General features: G+C 57.5%; 1 protein-coding gene, 1 long non-coding RNA gene and 1 other non-coding gene across 4 annotated transcripts; 1 reads left to right on the top strand and 2 right to left on the bottom strand.

The window, feature by feature from the left end:
- Positions 1-6,906: 6,906 nt before the first annotated feature.
- On the top strand, positions 6,907-9,073 carry FNDC10 (fibronectin type III domain containing 10). Its single transcript, XM_067717689.1, has one exon. It carries the CDS (start codon positions 6,956-6,958, stop codon positions 7,649-7,651), a length of 696 nt encoding a protein of 231 aa, XP_067573790.1. The 5' UTR covers positions 6,907-6,955; the 3' UTR covers positions 7,652-9,073.
- Positions 9,074-14,530: 5,457 nt separating this feature from the next.
- Positions 14,531-14,603, bottom strand: TRNAR-CCU (transfer RNA arginine (anticodon CCU)). The gene has a single exon. It is a non-coding gene; the product is annotated as a tRNA-Arg (tRNA).
- Positions 14,604-16,958: 2,355 nt separating this feature from the next.
- On the bottom strand, positions 16,959-19,817 carry LOC137213238 (uncharacterized). Of its 2 annotated transcripts, none has more exons than XR_010937882.1 (2): positions 19,652-19,817; positions 16,959-19,201 (listed from the first exon to the last, which is right to left on the bottom strand). It is a non-coding gene; the product is annotated as an uncharacterized lncRNA (long non-coding RNA). The 2 variants fall into 2 exon arrangements; XR_010937888.1 differs by having other exon boundaries at positions 16,959-18,815.
- Positions 19,818-19,831: the final 14 nt, after the last annotated feature.

Genomic DNA, 19,831 nt, shown 5'->3' with positions numbered 1-19,831 from the left:
TAGAGAAAGCCCACGCACGGCAACGAAGACCCAATGCAGCCAAAAATAAATAATTTTTTAATAAAAACAGGTCAGCCCTCTACCGGCATATTCACTTGCTCCTCAAGCCACACCTGAAGCCAAGGTCTGTTTTGCAAGAGTGAAGATAAGGTTGAGGGCTGCACTGTCACCTTTTTGGCCCTGGCCACAGAGCAGCGTGGGGGATGCCCATGAAGACCACGCGGACTCATCACACTGAGAGATGTCAATTCAGTGTTATCAGGGCAAAGACCCAATCAGGAGGCTGGACGTGGGGGTAGACGGGTCTACTCTTGGAAGTCCAGGGGTCAGAGGAGGCCCCTTTGTGCCAATTGCAGGCCCGGGGGCAGCCTTATAGCATTGGAAGGAGAGAACAGGGGAAGTTTATCCCCATTCTCCACACTAATTGGAGAGGAGAGACGTGTACATTCCCAGAGCCCGAATTTCTGAGGACACAGCAGAGCAGGGGCTCCTGAGACGCCCTGTCACTGTCCCTCCGGATCCATCTCCCCCAGCAGCTGGGAACTAAGCAGGGCAGGAGGCTGGAACGCCCCGGTTCACCTTCCAGAAAGACAGGCCTGCAGAGATTAGGGAAGGGCAAAATTGACCCTTTCTAAACACAAATGGGGCGTGGTGAGCGATACATTTTTCTTCCACGTTAAGAATGAAAAAGAAGATGATTACATATGCAGTGGGAATGAGAGGACTGTGGACATTTTTATGCTGATACATGTGAAAACGTAAACAAGACGGGCAATTTCCTAGGGCGTCTGGGCAGCTTTCAGTCAGTAAAGTGGCCTGAGACGAGGTGGGCAGGGGCTGGGCTGATGAGGGCCAGCAGAGCTGCAGATGCCCTGAGCCCAGGCTGATCAGCAAGGCCCAGCCCTCATCCAGCCTTCTTGAGGCCCTTGGCCACCACTGGCGACATGAGGGCATCTGTACAAAAGCAGAAACGGGCCAGAGGGGATCTGAGTGACCTCACACATGGGCCTCCTCTCCGGCCCTTGGAAACAACACAGCAGATTCTACTCTCTGCTCACCACTTTTTTTTGCTCAATTCAATGCATTTTCAGCAAAAGCTATCATGTTGCCGAGGCCTGTGCTGATCTGTACTGTGAGGAGGGCGGGAAGGGAGGGAGGGACCCACCGACAGCCCTGTAGGTCCCTCCACAGGGAAGACCCCCGGCTGGGACCTGCCCCGTGTCCCAGCCTCGTGGACCCCCGAGCCTCAGTTTCTGCCCCTGCCTGCTGCCCAGCTCATTGTCAGGCGTCCCTTTGGGCCCAACTGCTGTCCCCTGGTACTACTGGTTCCTGGCTCATCTATACTAGGGAGGGAAGGGAGCCAGGTCCCAGGCCAGGTCCTGTCCTGCGTGTCCTGGGAGCCTCGGGCACAGGGTCTGCCCCTTACGGCCCACAGCATGCTGTACTCTGACAGAGCTGCTGGGGGCCCGGAGAAGCCAGCCACCCTGAGCTCCGAGCTGCGCAGGCAGATCCCTGGCGGGGCCCTGGAGACAAGGACCTTCCTCTCCTGAGTCTGCAGGTGAGAAAACAGATGCCAGCCTCCTGCCCACTCTGCCCTGGGGACATGCCTGCAAACGCCCAGGGCATCTCTGTCCTCAGGGAGCAGAGAAGCAGGGATGTCTGGGCAGGAAAACAGTGGGGGCTGGGTGCCCACCTGTCCCCTCTGCCCGGCCGCCTCACTGCAGATGCAAAGCAGGCAGTGAGTTGTATGAAGGCTCTCAGCGTGCACTGGGAGGGGGGCCTGGGGCACCCAGGCACCCAGGCAGTCTCTCTCTGGTGTCTCCTCTGCTCTCCCTCCCCTCACAGGGCATGGGGTGCGCGTCGCCCCCCTCAGCTTCACCTACTGGGGATGGGGCACTGGAGCCCTGAGGCCACATAGCGGGCCGAGCCGTCCAGCCAGTGGCTGGAGGCAACTCCAGGTCCCGCAGGTGAGAAACGCAGCCCCACAGGGACCAACCTGAGCTTGATGACCCGCTTCTCAGAGTCCAGCTCCGCCAAGAGGGGAGCGCTGTGCCCCGAAAAGGCCCCCTTCCCCGGATGTCCGGCCGCCCCCCCAAACCGCCTGGTCCTCTGGGGTGTGAGCAAGGCTGGCCTGCGGGAAGAGAGGACCCTCGGCAGCCGGAGACGCAAAGGCAGCAGAGGGGGTGGTTCCTGGCCCCTGAGGACACCGTGTACGCCAAGGCCGCCGGGAGGGGCCGAGGACGAGCTGCCGCCCCGAAGCCTCTCCTTTTCAAACAACCCACACAGTGGTCACCCGCGTGTCCCCGTAACCTCCGTGCTCAGGGTCCGAGCGGCCCAACACCAGCTTCTTTCTCCCAGCCCAGATGGGCTGGGGGGATCACCTTGTCTGGAGGCAGGGGGTTCCCTGGAAGTTGCTGTTGTCGCTTCAGGCTGGTCCAACCTCCCCTGCTGGGCGGAACCATTTCCCACAGGTCCTGGAGCCCGGACCCCCGCCAGTGAGATGCCACCTGGGTGAAGTCACCTGTACGCGCCCTCCCCGAGTCGGGGGGGGGGCTACAGGGATGCCGGAGGCGGCCAGCAGCCTGCTGGGCTCGGGCGGCAGGCAGGGTTTGGAGAGGGTGAAGGCCATGGAGGCTTCTGCGGACACACTTTGACAGTCAGTCTGAAGCCTCCAAGCAGGAAGCCCAGAAGCCAACACCGTCTGACATTGACTTTTCTTTTATTTGTGGTTGTGATATGATGTTTCCTGTAAAGGGATTTAAAGAAAAGGTCCAGGAAATAACCACACAGCTGGTGACCTCCGGAAAGTGGCCCTTCAGACAGGGAAGTGTGTCCTAGCCGGGCCTGCGGGAGCTGGATGGAGGCCTCTCCCCTCCTTGCCCGCCCCATGCTCAGGGCCAGCCGCAGCTGGACCTCCCAACGTCGAGTGCCCGCTTGCTCACCCAACAGGAGACCCGGGGAACCACGTTTTCGTTGCACAGAAATGGTTTCTCCTTCCTTGTGGTCTCTGCCTCACCTTGCTGGCCCCTTGCAGGAAGCTGAGCCCTGGGGTTCAGTCTGTGTCCACAGTCCACAGCTGGGGAAGGGGGCGGGCCTCTGGACCCCAGCCAGGGTGGGGGGCGGGTGGGGCTGGGGGAAGATGCTCAGGTCTTCAGGGAGGGGATGTCAGGCAGAGGGAGTGACCTGGGGGTTCTAGGAAAGGGAAGGGGTCAGGGTGGAGGGGTGGGAGGTGGAGTTGGCAAGGTCAGCGGGGCCGGCAGGCCACGCGCTGGGTGGGCCTCTGAGTTGCAATGGTCAGACAGCTGGTGTCCCAGTGTCTGCACAGAGGGGCTTTCCTGGCCCCTGTGCCTTTGAAGTCCAGGGGCGGGCTTGCTTCAGGCAATGTTGGATCCAGACACTTGGTGCAAATACTCTGGCAGGTTTCTTTTTTTCCTTTTTTAAAAAAAAATTTTATATTTATTTATTTATTTGGCTGCGTTGGGTCTTAGTTGCGGCATGCGGGATCTTCCGTTGCGGTGCGTCGGCTTCTCTCTAGTTGTGGCTCGCAGGCTTAGTAGTTGCGGTGTGCAGGCTTAGTTGCCCCGTGGCACGTGGGATCTTAGTTTCCCGACCAGGGATCGAATCTGCGTGCCCTGCATCGGAAGGCGGATTCTTAACCACAGCACCACCAGGGAAGTCCTTCTGGCAGGTTTCTTGCCTCCCTCAGGGGATGGCTTCATTCTCAGACCAGCTCTTCCCCTGAGATACCTTTCGATCAGCAGCTGGACGTCTACTTCTGCCAGTAGAGCAACCACACTTTCCCGTAAGCTTCGGCAAAGGCCTTGAGGCCAAGGGGACGGTCTGACTGGCCAGGCCTGGGTGCTCCAGCAGCCCCTGGGCGAGGTGGGTGAGCCCACCCAAAGCCCCACAGCCTGAGAGCAGAGAATAGAGGCCCCCAAAGGGAAATGGAGGCGCTAGCACTGGGAGTCAGGACAAGCGTGGGGCAGGGAGGTGCCACCCGCCTGCGACGTGGTGTGGGGAGTGGGGGCACTGGGTTTGCCTTCACCTCACGTGTTGGTCCCTCTCTGTCTGCTGCCCCTCCCCTGTCTTCACTCCAGCCTGGCTGTGCCCAGCACTGGCTTCCGTGTCTGCACAGCCGGGGCTCCATCCTCTGGTTTCCAGTGCAATTGCCTAGGAAGCTGGCTCCAGCCAGAAGGAGGGTCTCTGCGCAGTGAGGGAGCTACCCTGGTGGGTGGGCAGCAGCTTAAAGGTGGGCCATCTGGTCTTTGAGGTCTTGCCCACGTGCCCTTTCCGGTGGGAGGGAGGCCACTCGTGCCACGCTCGGCTCCCTGGGGAAGGTGGGCACTGACCTTGACTTCCCCCTCACCTTCCCTAATGGGGCAGGAGCGACAGCAGCCCCAGATGCTCCTGCAAACCCCATTAGCTCCTACTTCTGGGCAGGGAGCTGTCGGGGGTTCTGGCTAGGGGATCTCAGGGCTGGTAGGTCCAGGATCTGAGATGGGCTGTCTCTATGGGGCCAGGGGAAGGGGCCCAGGATCCATCCACCTTCCTCAGAGGCTGTGGCTGGTGGCAGAGGGAGCTCCAGCCCCTCCACAGAGCTAAGCCCTGGTACTGGGCCTTCGGAGGACAACAGACGGCGACCCCGCTGGCCACTGGCAGGGGCAGCTGCAGAGGTGGGTATGGGGCCTGATGTGGGGTGAAGGGTGGGGGTCCCCCGTGATCTCTGGGGACAGTTTGCTTCACCAGCCCAGAACCCTCAGCTGGGAAGCAGAGCTTTCTCACATCTGCCCTCCCCAATCCTGCGGCAGCTCAGCAGATCCTGCACAGGGACACGTAGGGCACAGCCCTCCCCCTCCCCTCCCCTGCTCTTTGCCCAAAGATGCCCTGCACAGAGAAAATGCCCAGGTGGGGGAGCAGCAAAGCTGGCAACGCCATGCCTGGCCCTTCCTCCTAGCCAGGAGCTGCCAGACCAGGAAGAGCTCAGCCTGGTGAGCCCCCAGCCCCAGAACAGGCTAAGGGCATGGGTATCAGGCTCCGCAGGGAGGCCTCAGGCTGGATCTAACTGGATTCTCTCCCCTACCCGCCACCAGCTGCAAAAGCTCTGAACAGTCCCGTTTCTGCCCAGCTCCTCTCTGGAGTGGGCAGGTGGAATGGTCACCTGGCTGCTCTCTGGCCCAGAAGACCTGGCAGTGGAGACCTGGGCCACCGTAGAGCATGGTACCCTCTGACCACTGTCCCATCCCTACCCCTCGGGCAGAGCGGCCGCAGCGACCTCAGCTTCCCCGGGAAACCGGTGTGAGAAAGCTGGTCGAGGCCCCAGGGAGCTCGGGGTGAGGACGCGGGGTCCCTGGATCACTGTCACTTTCTGCCCCTTGAGTCCCCCACAAAGCTGGGCAGGAGTCTGAGCCCAGGGCCCTCCCTGCCGGGGGAGGGGGTAGAAGGCAGGGGCAGGGCCAGGGGTGCCTCTCTCCAAACCTTCGCCCCCAGGCCTCCCCCACTAGGTGCAGCGGCCTGGGGAGACCCTGTTCGGGGTCTCAGGGAGCTGCAGAGGCCTGGTGTTGGGGGCAGGGTCTTCTGGCCGGTGTGCTGGGTCTGGGTAGGGGGCCGCTGACCCTTGGCTTCAGGCTCTGGTAGAGGCCTTGCGATCTGGTGCTGACCTGGAATTTGGGGGAATGACCAGGAAATAGTGAGGCGGGGGTGGAGGTGGGGTGCTCCTTGGATGGGTGTATGGGGACCAAGGACTCAGTGAGTGTTGCAGCCCACCTAGTCCCTCCTCTCTCTCCCCCAGATGAGAACAGCACCTGGAAGTGGCTGCCGGGAAACTACAGTCCACAGGACAGTTGCCAGGGACCCCTCCTCGCCTCCCTGCCCAGGGCTCAGAGGTGTGCTCCCTGCACATGGTGTGCTACTTCACATCCAGTCATGTCAGGCAGGCCTGGCTGCGTGTCCCCCGGCCCTGGAGAGGCGTCTTGAGCACGGGACGGTTAGGCTGGAGGGGATGGAAGGCCTACGGTCTCAGACCTCCTGGACACCGGAGTGGGGGAAGGTATGTGTCCCTCCTTCCCCGGGTAGTGATGCCCACCCGCTGCACCAGGTGGGCTTGTGGCGGGGCTGTTCCCTTTGTCCAGCCTTGGCCCTCTTCCCGGGCGATCCGGAGGGCTGCCCCAGGGCCATATCTGCGGGGAGGCGCGGGAAGGATTAATTAGAGCCGAGAGTGGTCCACCCTGTAGCTGCCTCTTTGGTGCGGAGTGAATAGTTTTCAGCAGAGGAAGTCTCATCTCTCTGGCGCCCCTCCCAGGTCGGCGCTGTCCACTTCTAAATGAGCAGAAGCCCTGAGGGCGGAGGAGTTTCCGTCCTCACCCCCTCCAGGTCACGGCAGATGGTACCCTTTCTTCGCCGGTCCCCACCGCGGGTGTGGGATGGGGCGGCGTGGAGCCGCGCGCGCTCGCTCCAGGCCGCTGCTCCCCACCATCTGGAGGCACGGCATCCTTGCCAGGTGTGGCCAAGGAGAGTCGCGAAGCTGCCCCCGGGTGCCACGACTCGAGACCCCAGCCCGCCGCGGACCACTGGAAAGCCCGGAAAAAGCCTGGCAGGGGAGGGGAAAAGGCAGGGCTCCGAAGGGCGCTCACACGGCGAGAGGCCGAGGGGCACAGCCGCCCCGGCGGCGCCGGGCCCCTGCCGACCCGCGCGGCCACCCCCTCTCCTTCGAGATCCGCCCTCCGGGGGGGCCGCGGCCCGGCGAGGGTTAAGGGGGGCGGGGCGGGGGTGGCCCCGCCTCCGCCGCCGCGCCGGGTCCGAGCGCGCACGGGGCGCGGGGGCGGGTCGGAGCGGGCGGCGGCGGAGGGCGCGGCGAGCCGGGCGAGCGCGGGGAGCGGCGGCGCGGCCGGCGTGACCCACTGCCCGCGCCCGTGCGCCCCCGAGCCCGCGCCCCGCCGCCGCCCGGCCCAGCCGCAGGATGCGCGCTCTGCTGCTGCTGCTGCTGCTGGCCGCCTGCGCGCCGCCGCCCTGCGCCGCGGCCGCCCCGACGCCGCCGGGCTGGGAGCCGTCGGCAGACGCGCCCTGGTGCCCCTACAAGGTGCTGCCCGAGGGCCCCGAGGCGGGCGGCGGTCGCCTGTGCTTCCGCAGCCCGGCGCGCGGCTTCCGCTGCCAGGCGCCCGCCTGCGCGGCGCACGCCTCGGCCGGCCGCTCGCTGCGCGCCAGCGTCCTGCGCAACCGCAGCGTGCTACTGCAGTGGCGCCTGGCGCCGGCCGAGGCGCGCCGCGTGCGCGCCTTCGCGCTCAACTGCTCGTGGCGCGGCGCCTACACGCGCTTCCCGTGCGAGCGCGTGCTGCTCGGCGCCTCCTGCCGCGACTACCTGCTGCCCGACGTGCACGACGGCGTGCGCTACCGCCTGTGCTTGCAGTCGCTGCCGCTGCGCGCCGAGCCCGCCGTCGCCTCGGAGCCCGCCGTCGTCCCGGAGCCTGCCGCGTCCGCCGAGTGCGTGGAGTTCGCCGCCGAGCCGGCCGGCATGCGGGAGATCGTTGTGGCCATGACGGCGGTGGGCGGCTCCATCTGCGTCATGCTCGTGGTTATCTGCCTACTCGTGGCCTACATCACGGAGAACCTCATGCACCCGGCCTTCGGGCGCCCGGGCCTGCGCCGGCAGCCCTGAAGTGCGAGGCGCCCGCCAGACCGGGCTCTGCCTGCCCGACTAGGGTGCGGGAGGCCCCAGGCCCTTGGCCCGCTCTCCCCTCCCCGCTCTCGCTCCATCCTGAGGATCTCCACGCAGGGCCTGCTGGAGATAGATGGGGCACCGGCCGGCCCTTCCCAGAGCCTTGGAATCACCGCACGACCTTTCCAGATGAGCAGCCGCCTCCCAAACTCCAGCTCGGGACTGGCCCTTGGGCCTGAGTGGAGATGCCAGCCGCGTGCAGGGCTCTCCCCGCTCTCCAGAGCCCTTGGGGGGAACCGTCAGAGCACAGAGACCCTCTTCGCAAGAGCCATTGGCACCCCCGGGCCGACACCCTGCGCCTCCAGCCTGTGACGAGTTGGAAAAAACCAGGCTGTCGTTATGGCTTGGTCACTGTGTGCTTTTCCGACTCAAGGGGGCCACTTGGAGCCTGTCCTCTCCCCGCCCCACCCCAATGGGCTTAGGTAGTTCGTGCCTTAGTATCTCGGGCCCACTGCGGGAGCCAGCCACCCTTCCAGTGCTGTCCAAGAGGGTCTGTGGCCCCGATGCTGGCAGCTTGTGCGTGCTTCTGGCCAGAGCCCCCCTGGGGACCCTCCCTTCAAGCTTTGCAGGAGCATCCAGTTTGGGTAAGAAGCGTCCTGCGGTGTTTCCCTGTGTGGGCATTTGACAAGTTGGGAGCCGTGACTTAGCTCGGCAGGCGGCCCAGCGTCCAGCTGTTGTTTCCGGGGGTGAGTGTCCCCTGACCTCGGGGGGAGCTGGCAGTTCACCAGGGCTGGGCTCCCTCCCCTTCCTTTTGTGTGTCTGGTGAGGACTTTCCATGGGGACTGGGGGTCTGAAAGCGCAGTGCCGTATGCAGAGGGTGAAGGTTAGATGCCAACTTGCCCAGCTGGACCTTCCACTGTGATCTGGACCCCAAGCCTCAACCACGGCATGACGGACAGCACCACGCCACCCCATCCCCGAGCCAGTGGCCAGCTGCCCCGGATCTGGCTGGGTGCTGCCCCCTGCCCTCCCACCCGCTCGCCGTGGACTGAAGGCTGGCCTTGCCCCTCTCCGGGCAGACCTGAGCATCTTGGCCGAGGCTCCCTCCTGTGCCAGCCACCTGACGATGCTGGGCGCTGGGAGGGGCGAAGCATGGCTCGCCCGGCTCTGCGTGAGCCCCCGACTGTGGCTGTCCTGGACCCGACACATCTGGAGTCACTGTGGCGAACTCCCCCTCCCCCAGCAGCCACCAGCGACCCTCACACCAGCAGCCTGGCTGGTGCCCCTGCAGCGCCCACTCCCTACCTCTCTGTCTTTGCTCTGCCCGCCCCTGGCGTGGCACTGGTGAGGCGTGAGCCTGGCGCCAGTGTCTAAATGTCCATCATTCTTAGACCCAAACCACCGTCTTGTGTACTTATTTGGGAGGGGGGAGAGAAGGGGGAGGGGGAGAGTTGAACCCCTTTTTCCCAGCTCCTCAGGCGTCAGCCCAGTGGTTGGCCCTGGACCCTTTGCAGGTCACGTGGGGTTAGCCCAGGCCGGGAGCACAGGCACCCTGCCCTTGGGGCTTGTGGCAGAGGGTCAGGCAGAGTGTCTCTCAGCTGGCCTGTCCACCCTCAGAGCTTGGACAAGCATCTTCTCCGGGGCCTGCTCTGTGGGGCGGGGCTGGGGAGTGGCACCTGCCGCAGTTGGAAATAGCCCCGCCTCAGGAATGACCCGCTTGAGCTGTGACAGGCAGCAGTGAGGCGGCTCCAGAAGGGCCCCCTCCCCGGCCCGGGCATCCCCACGCGGTGCTAGAGCTGGGCGGGTGGGGGCCAGAGGACGGACCTGGGGCCCCTGTGTGTGGCGCATACTGTGTCACCCCCTGCATTCCCTACTGGGTCTCCCGCACCTGGGCTAGGCTGTCCTTGAGATCCTGGAGCCGGCTGTGACCCTGAGGGGCAAACAGCTGGGGGTGGGCCATGCTCTGAGGAGTGACTCATCCCTCCTCCCTCCAAGGGGGCGGGGTGCAGTGAAGTGTCTAGACAGCCAGCAGGAGTGGAAGGGGTTCCAATCCCTCCAGCCTGGCTCCCTGGGGGACCTTTTCCTCTTGCAGCTCTAGGCCACCCGTGACAGGCGCTCAGGTGTCTTCCACAAGGGTGGGGCTGGCAGCCCTGGTCCCAGGCCCTGGTGCCCTGCTGTCCATCCTCTAGCTCCTGTGTGCAGCTGGGTTCACAACCGGCCACTGTGAAGTTCTTGGAGGCCTGCCCTGGGCCCTTCCCCCAGCCGTGCACCTGATTTGGGGCCCTGTCCGTGGCCCTGACTGGGCTCACGCCAGCTAGAGCCACAGGCCTGTCCTACCCGCCGATTCTCGAGGCTGGTCAGCACTGACCCGCAGCCCTCTGCTCCAGAGATGCCTCTTCAGGGCTCTCTTCAAGGGCTTCTTGGAGGCCCAGGGTCCAGCCCAGCAGGGTCCAGTGGGGGAGCCCTGGCCTGGAGACGGCATGGAGCTGGTGTCCACGAGGAGCACTTCTGCTCCTGAACCGTTGCCACCCCTGAAAACTGCTTCCCCAGGTGGCCCTTCCATTCTGGGGGCGCGGGGACACCCAGGCTCCTCCCCTACGAGCCCCCAGTCCTCCATCCCCACCACGTCCTCGAGGAGGCCCCCCCCACCCCCGGTCGCGCTCTCTCTCTGACTCGTGGCTGGCGGGTAGACGTGCGGCTTCCCTGTGCCCTGGAGGTGGGGGTCCGGATGCCTTGTCCCTCAGTCAAGACTTCGTCTTTCTCGTGGTGCCTGAAGGTAACTTCCTTAAGCTTATGATTTTCTGACGTGGAGTAGAAAGAACTGCTCTGATTCTAAAACACTGAAGGGTTGCCTGGGCTGTCAGCCTGGCCCTGCTTTCAAGAGCCATGCACCCTTTCAATGCCTCAGTCTCCTTGTCTGTGAAGTGGAAACAGTCATCGGACCTAACTCAGAGGCTTGTGTGGAGGCTTATGTGAGATCAGCCAGGCGGAGAAGCGTAAGTGGTCCGTGCTTGGTCCTGTCTGTGCCACGACTTGATGCGCATCCAGGCCGAGACGACCCCCGCCCACGGCTGCATTCCCTAGCCTGACCCTGCTCAGAATCCTGAGGTCCTTGAAATTCCACCACCAAGCACACTCCCTGCTCACTCCCCAAAGCTGACCCACAGCTTGTGTTCCTCACTCAGCCAGCAGGAGGGATTCATGGTCATTCTGTGGACGCATGCCCAATGCCCTGTGTGGCAGGCTCTGGGGGCCCAGCAGTGACACCGGAGGTAAGATGCGGGCCGGCCGGCCTGCTCAGGCCCCTCCCCACGGCCCCCAGGGCAGCTGCTAACTCCCCAGGTCCCCCGGACATTCAGGCCTCCGGCCTCCGAGGAGAAGCTGGTTTCATCAGCGCTGGCTCGTGAGGACCTCACACTCCCAGGGGCCGCTAAGCCAGGGGGTGGGGGCGGACACACAAACGCGCAGGCAGCATGAGGTGCAATGGAGGAAACATTTCTCCACTGGGGCAGGGCTGTGGGGCTGGCGTTTCCCTGGTGATCTCAGGATTGGGGGACTGGGCTGTTGGAGCTGGTCTACAGGGACAGCCAGGGAGCTGCTGGAGACCCTGGCCCAGGGGATGGGCAGTTTGGCCCCTTCAGCCTGAGTCTAGAGAGTCCTGGGTCCCTGACACCCAGAGCCTCCTCCAGCCGCATCTCTCTGGGGACTGGAAGCGTGACCCCAGCAAGCGCCGGCCAAGAGGGGAGGAAGCGTCCACATCCCAGGGTGGGGTCAGGCTGCACCTTCTGAAGTCAGGAGCCCAAGGGCCACACACACACTGCCTCTTTCTTTCAAGGTCCCCCCAGATATCCCCCCTCCTTTAGAGATCTGTTATTTCATTTCTATGCTGTATCGACTGTCTTTTCAAACTTTCATTTTTTCTAATGACCTCAGTAAAATGTTTCCTCCATTTCTGATGCAGGGTGTTCTTTCATAACTTTCGTTTTCCTGACTCTGTTTAGCTTATGATGAAATATTCAGTTAAAATGTCTACTTATTTTGGGGGCATGCCTTTCTGGCCTGTCTTCTCTACCTACAGGGATGTCAGCACGCTTCTTTTTTTCTTATGGAGAGTCTGGGTGGGAGTCACTCGCTGCTCTGTCCCCTTGGCCACATGTAACGAAGCTGGGTTTCCCTCGCTCTTAGGTGGGGAGTGGGTGGGCTGGGATAGCGTTCAGAACTTCCCAGCTCTGCTGTTAACCACTGCGTTGATTACGTGGCCTCACACGTCTGGGATCTGCCTTTCCTTCCCCTCCCCCACTTTTATCTGGACTGTCTCCTTCCTTTGTCCCACGTGTCTCTGTCCTGCTCAATTTGGATCCCAGCGCGACAGATTCTCCCCATGCCGTTCCCTTCTTCCCTCATGGCAACCACTCTGATGCTGTGCTGCTGGGCTTGTTTTTAATTTCTACTCAACACCGTGTCTTTGAGATTTATCCATGTTGCAGAATGCACAGATTTTTAATTGTTTCTGTTCATTGCATGCAATTTCTAGTGTGTGTCCACCAGGCTGACTTGTCCTCAGCCCTGAGGGTACACGGGTAACTGCAATGCTAATCACAGTGTCGCCATGAAAATGCCCATCCACATTCCTCAGGGACCCCTGTGAGGATTTCTCTAGGTGAGGGGCAATGGATCTTAGGGGTGTGTGTACCTAACCACCAATATTATCAGTTTGTCCTTAACGGCCAAAGCAGTCAGCACTCCCGCCAGCAGGGCAGGTAGGTTTCTACTTCCGCAACTTCTCACAAACACTGTGTATTGTTCAGTTTCGTAGCCTTTGCCCATCTGTTGGCTGTGTAGCAGTAACTGGATGTGATTTTAATTTGCTTTCTTCTGATCACTGGAGAGGCTGCACACCACTTACTATTCCTAGTAGCCATTTGAATTTCCCTGCTGAATAACTGCTTATTCATAATTTTTGTACATTTTCCCATTGCTGTGGCTTTTTCCTCTTGATTTTCAAGAGGTCCACAAATAGTGCTGTCCAACAGGACTTTCTGAAATTAGGAAAATGTTATCTGTGCTGTATTAGTTTCCTGGGGCTGCTATAACAAAACCACAAACTGGGTGTCTTAGAACAACAGAAATTTATTCTCTCATGGTTCTGGAGGCTGGAGGTCCGAAATCAAGGTGTTGCCAGGGGTGGCTCCTTCTGGAGGCTCTGAGGGAACGTTTCACGCCCGTTTCACGCCTCTCTCCAGTGTCTGGTGTGGCCGGCAATCTTTGGGGCTCCCTGGCTAGTGGACACATCACTCCAATTTCCAAGGACGCCCCTGTTATGGCCTCCTCCTGTCTGTCTGTCTCCTCTGAGCCTCTGTGTCTGAATTTCCATCTCCTTTCTCTTATAAAGACACCACTCACTGTATTATTGCCCACTCTAATCCATTATAATTTTAAAGTATTTTATTTAGTTATCTATTTATTTGGTTACACCAGGTCTTAGTTGTGGCTCACCAGCTCCTTAGTTGTGGCATGTGAACTCTTAGTTGCGGCATGCATGTGGGATCTAGTTCCCTGACCAGGGATCAAACCCGGGCCCCCTGCATTGGGAGCACGGAGTCCTAACCACTGCACCACCAGGGAAGTCCCCTAATCCATTATAACTTAATTTTATTCCATCTGCAAAGATCCCTATTTTCAAATAAGGGCACATCCACAGGTCCCAGGGGTTAGGGTATCAACATATTCTTTTGAGGAACACGATTCACAGTAGTCACTAGTCTAGTCAGTATCTACTAGTCATTGTGGCTATTTGGGGACTTGAAATGTGACTAGTATAACCAAGAAACCACATCTTAAGTTTTCATTAATTTAAACCTAAGTTCAAATAGCCGTATATATTCAGTGGGGCTGTACTGAACAGCACACTTCTAGATACATACCTTTGACTATTTATTTTTTAACTAATTAATTTATGGCTGCGCTGGGTCTTCATTGCTGTGCACGGGCTTTCTCTAGTTGCGGCTAGTGGGGGCTACTCTTCATTGTGGTGTGTGGGCTTCTCGTTGCAGTGGCTTCTCTTGCTGTGGAGCACGGGTTCTAGGCACGTGGGCTCAGTAGTTGTGGCGCACAGGCTCTAGAGTGCGGGCTCAGTAGTTGTGGCGCACAGGCTTAGTTGACCCGCAGCATATGGGATCTTCCCAGACCGGGACTCAAATCCATGTCCCCTGCACTGGCAGGCGGATTCTTAATCACTGCGCCACCAGGGAAGCCCCCCTTTGACTGTCTAGATGTTGCAAGTATTTTCTCCTATACTGTGAACATTGTTAACAGTGTCCCTTGTTGAAAACAACTCCTTAATTTTGATGACATCATCAGACCTATCTTTTTTCCCTATATGTTGTATGCATTTTTTTTTGGTCTTAAGCAATCCTTGCACACCCAGATAATACACAAATATTCCCCATGAGAATATTTTTTTCGACTGGCTTTATGACTTTACTTTTCATATTTAATTGTCTAGAGGTCACATTGTATATGGTGTGAGGTAGGGATCCAACTTTTTATATCAGCACACTGAGCCGATTTCCCCAATCCAGTCTGCAGAAACAATCCATCCTTTTCCAGGTGCGTGGGTCTATTTCTGGGCTATTGTATTCTATTGGTCTGTTTGTCTTTTCGTACAGTGGTACCATATTATCTTTATTATTATAACCTTAACATCTGTAGGGTGAGTTTCTACATTGCACTCTCTTTAAATTTATATGTATATTAAAAATATTTATTTATGTATTTATTTATGTATTTATTTATTTAGGCTGCACCAGGTCTTAGTTGCAGTATGCAGGATCTTCGTTGTGGCATGCGGACCCCTTGGTTGCGGCATGCAGGATCTAGTTCCCTGACCAGGGATTGAACCTGGGCCCCCTGCATTAGGAGCACAGAGTCTTACCCACTGGACCACCAGGGAAGTCCCACATTTCACTCCTTTAAAATGGACTTAGTGAGACTTCTGATTCCAGCCAAGATGAAGTAACAGGGACCAGAATTACCCTTTCACCTGAAACAACTAATAAATCATACAAAATATGTGAAACAACAGTTCCAAATACATTGGCTGTAATGCAATGAAGGGCCATGACCTCTGAGAGAAAGGAAAGAAACGAATTGAGTCCTGTGGCTGCTCCAGCTTACTGTCTGGAGGATTTTCAGGATGCAGAGCGAGGAGGAGGGACTCAGACAGAGCCCAGTATTGTCCTGAGTTAAGTGGATGGATCTGGGAGGCCAGGGAGGCCAAGATGGCTGGAGTTTGGGGGGCAGAACACAGAATAAGAAAGAGGATGTGAAGATCTATAGCTTAGGACTGACTAGTGTGTGTGTGAGGGAATCACCAGGCCAAGAAAGGAGCCAACAAACAGGATTACAGGCAAGACTCCTCAGAGTTCAAGCAGGGCCAGGAGCAGTGTCTCTGACAACCAGCCAGAGTGCAAACCCACCCCCGGGGCACCGATTACACGTATCAGCTGCTGGAGGTTGCCCCACAACCTGATGCTCTGTTTATTTTTTCTCTTTCATTTTGTTTCGCTTTTCTGTTTCATTTATACTTTTTATTTATATGTCTTCAATTTCACTAACCTTCTCTTCTTCAACGTCTAATCTACCATTAAACCCATCCAGTATATTTTTCATATCAGATATTTTAGTGCAATGTATAAGAGAACAAGTTGGTAAATTGTACTTTATCAAACTTAAGAACTTTTGTCCTTCGAAAGACATTGATGGGAGAACAAGACGAACCACAGGGAGAAAATATCTACATATCACATATCTGGAATATATATACATAAACTTAATAACAACACAATGATAAATGCACAAATGATTTGGACATCTCAGCAAAGAAGACATAGTGACGGCAAATAAGCACCCGAAATTATGCTCCATTTCATTAGTCACTAGGTAAATACACACACTGAGATACCATGAGGTACCTCGTCTAAAAATGTCTAAAACTGAAAAGACTAATCACATCAAATGCTGGCAAGGATGTGGAGAACCTGGAACACTGCTCATGGGAATGTAAAATAGTGCATCTACGGGACTTCCTTGGCAGTAAGACTCCATGCTTCCAATGCAAAGGGCGCAGGTTCGATCCCTGGTCGGGGAACTAAGATCCCACGTGTGGCGTGGCACAGCCAAGAAAATATGAAGGAAAAAAATAGTACATTGCTTTGTAAACAGTTTAGCAGCAGTCTCTTAAAAAGTTAAACGTACATCTAAACTTATGAACCAATCATCCTACACCCAAGCATTAAGCCAAGAGAAATGAAACAATACGTCCATACAAAGACTCATTCGTGGGGACTTCCCTGGTGGCGCAGTGGTTAAGAATCCCCCTGCCAATGCAGGGGACACGGGTTCAAGCCCTGGTCCGGGAAGATCCCACATGCTGTGAAGCAACTAAGCGCGTACGCCACAACTACTGAGCCTGCACTCTAGAGCCCAAGAGCCACAAGTACTGAGCCCGTGAGCCATAACTACTGAAGCCTGCATGCCTAGAGCCCGTGCTCCGCAACAAAAGAAGCCACCGCAACGAGAAGCCTGTGCACCACAACGAAAAGTAGCCCCTGCTCGCCACAACTAGGGAAAGCCCACGCACAGCAATGAAGACCCAACGCAGCCAAAAAAAAAAGACTCATTCATGCATGTTCACAGCAGCCTTATTTGTAATAGCTAGAAGCTGGAAACAACCCAAATGTCTATCAACAGGTTAATGGATAAACAAAATGGGGTATATCCATATAATGGCATACTTCTCAGCAACAGAAATGAACTATTTATACATGCAACATTATGGGTGAATCTCAAAATGATTATGCTGAGTGGCAGAAACAAGACCCCCCCGAACCCCCCCCAAAAAAGTACTCTATGATTCCATTTATATAAGATTCTGAAAATTACAAACTAATCTATACAACAGGAAGCAGCTCAGTGGTCACCCGGTGAGATGGGGGGTCGGGTGGAGGGGAGTGCAGGAAGGAATTACAAAGGGGTATGAAGAAACTTTTGAACGTGATAAATACTATCTTGTTGCTATTTTTTTAAAATAAATTTAATTAATTAATTTATTTATTGGCTGCGTTGGGTCTTTGTTGCTGCGCGCGGTCTTTCTCTAGCTGCGGGGAGCGGGGGCTACTCTTCGTTGTGGTGCGCAGGCTTCTCATAGCGGTGGCTTCTCTTGTTGTGGAGCACGGGCTTTAGGCACCTGGGCTTCAGTAGTTATGGCGCGTGAGCTCAGTATAAGGAACGGCACCAAGAAACGGAGGAGAGCTTAAACAAGCTTTATTTGGGAACGCTCCCGGGCGAGGTTCACTGGTCCCAGAGAAAGGGGCCAGAGAAGTCGCGCCCGGGCGAGGGTTTGGTAAGAATTTATAGGGGAAGAAGGGAAAGGGGTGTGGTGAATCCGGGAGGGCGCAGGTTATTCCTTATTTGGAGGTCTCTTCGGGTATCGTGGCAATATCCGGTGCCGGTTGCATCAGTCTTGGGACCGTTAGTCCCGCCCCTCGAATGGCGGGAAGGCTGGGCCGGATGGAAGATCCCCACTGGAACTGGGTGGTCCGGAAAGTCTCCAGGTCAGTTTCTGGAACTGGGTGGTCCGGAAAGTTTCGGTCTGATGCATCCTGTGAGTCTGATTGCGTTCCCCTGCCTCGGGCCAGTTGGCCTTACAAGTAGCTGTGGCTCGCAGGCTCAGTAGTTGTAGCGCACGGGCTTATTTGCTCTGAGGCATGAGGGATCTTCTCGGACCAGGGCTCGAACCCGTGTCCCCTGCACTGGCAGGCGGATTCTCAACCACTGCGCCACCAGGGAAGTTCCCAAGGCTAGTTATATTTCAGCTTGGGGTTCCCACATCATGATGAAAGTATAAAGTTCATCAGATGCTGCTAGCATAAGCACAGACAGTGCACAGAGGACTCTGACAACCACCTGGGCACCTTCTCCCTCATGTACCTGCCCGACGAGTACTCAGTGAGTGCCTCTAGAGGAACATTTCTAAATGCACCACACATAAGGCAAAAAAGCCATCTGGGCTGGAAGTGGAGTCCCTAGCCCTTTGGAGCTCACAGTCTATGAATGCAGTGGGGTAGAGATGCACAGAATGCTAACAGTGTTCAGAACCATAAGAGTTAAGTTGAGGGTGGTACTGGGAGCAGAGAAAGGCCAGCAGGAGAAGAGGAGGACGCAGGTAAGCTTTCTTGAGGCTGGTGACATCTATCTGAATCTCAGTGCCTGGACTACGACTTGAGGTATGGGGGTGGCGTACGCAGAGGTAAGAAAGGCATGGGACAGTTTCCAGCTGGTGCTCCCTTAAGTTCTAAACAAGAAGCAGGGAGAGGTGAGGTAGGAGAGCTCGGTATTGCACCGGTACCGTCAGACCATAATGTCTTTGAATTCAGGAGCACATACTGGGGAAGCCATGGAGGGGGCCTTCCTTTCAAAATGTAAACAGCGCTATTATTTGTGGTGGGGGTAAGAGAAAATACATGTTCATCATAAAATACAAAGTTAAGGAATTCAAAAAAGTATAACGGGCATTCAAAGCACTGTTAACCCTACCACCCATAAATGCCCTCTTTCCGGGGCGTCCCTGGTGGTGCAGTGGTTGAGGGTCTGCCTGCCAATGCAGGGGACACGGGTTCGAGCCCTGGTCCGGGAAGATCCCACATGCCGCGGAGCAACGAAGCCCGTGCGCCACAACTACTGAGCCTGTGCTCTAGAGCCCGTGCTCCGCAACAAGAGAAGCCACCGCAATGAGAAGCCCATGCACCGCAATGAAAAGTAGCCCCTGCTCGCCAAAACTGGAGAAAGCCCGCAGCCCGCGTGCAGCAACGAAGACCTAACACAGCCAAAAATAAATAAATTAAATAAATAAATTAAAATAAATGCCGTCTTTCCCACTGCCAAATTTCAGCGTATGTCTTCCTGGATTTATGTTCTGCATATATTCAAATACATACAGAGTGCGGGGAGCGGGGGAAGATGCCCTCATTCGTCCTCATTCATCCCTCAACCCCCAGGTCCTTCCAAGTAAATGCTTCCTTCTTGCAGTCACGCACTGTCCCTCCCATACACTGCGCGCGAGGGTCCTTAAGTATTCTGAGCGTCTGGTTCTCAGCTTTTTTCTCTGTGAAAACATCAGGAGCAATGGTAGGACATCAGTGAGGGTGGGCTCTCACTGCCCTGGCTTCTGAGTTTCTCCAACAGGAAGACTCTCTTCTGCCCTTGCCTGTGGTCACGCTTAGCCTATAGGTATTCAAAAGGCGGCCCCCTCCACACCCTGTTTCAAGTATCCTGCTCTACCACCGTTTGGCTCTGGTGACATTTCTTCCACTGGGATCTCCAATCCAGAGCACACAGTACCTTTCCACTGCCGCCACCCCTTCATGTCCCTTCATGTCTCATCATTTCTGGATCCACGGCGGAGAATCACCATTCCCTTGCCCCCTCCCTTTGCGGCGCTCCCAGATCAAAACATCAGTTCATTTGGCCACTCCAAGCGGCCGGACGTGGCTGGAGAACAACCAAACCGGGTTGATTAGTTTCACTGTCATATCATGACCCCAAACCTCACGCCCGCAGCGCCTCCAAACCAACCCAAGGATCTAAGTCAATTTGCTCTCCCAACCCGAGGTTTCTTCACACCTCCTTACGCCTCCTCTCTAATCATCTCTTCAAATACTTTCACAACATCACTTAAATGTCAAACTTCCCAGGGCTTTCAGAGGACAGCCACGCGCTGGCGTCTGCGCGAGCTTGGGGACGGGAGGCCGGTAAGAGGCCGTGGCAGTCGTCCCAGGAGGGGCGCGGGGGCTCGGCCTAGAGCGGTGGAGGCGCGCAAGGAGCGACATGGAGGATCTCGGGGACTGGCTGAGGGCGAGCGGAGAGCGGGCGAGGGAGGATCGCCGGCTCGGGCGGCAGGTGCGAAAACAACCGGGGTGGACGGAGCGCGCAGATCGGTACCTGGAGACGCCGGGCACGACCAGTCACCTCCAACGCCCGCCCCAGGGGCCGCGGCGCCTCTCACGTCACTCCAGGCGACGGCGACGGCGCGCGTGACGTCACAGGAGCCGGCGCGACGCCTTGCACGTCACTAGCGGCGACGGCAGCGGGGGCTTGTGACGTCAGGACGCCAACGCAGGG

This window comes from Pseudorca crassidens, chromosome 2 (genome assembly GCF_039906515.1).
Source record: "Pseudorca crassidens isolate mPseCra1 chromosome 2, mPseCra1.hap1, whole genome shotgun sequence".
NCBI classification, from domain to species: Eukaryota; Metazoa; Chordata; class Mammalia; order Artiodactyla; family Delphinidae; genus Pseudorca; species Pseudorca crassidens.
This window is presented reverse-complemented; position numbering and strand designations above follow the sequence as displayed.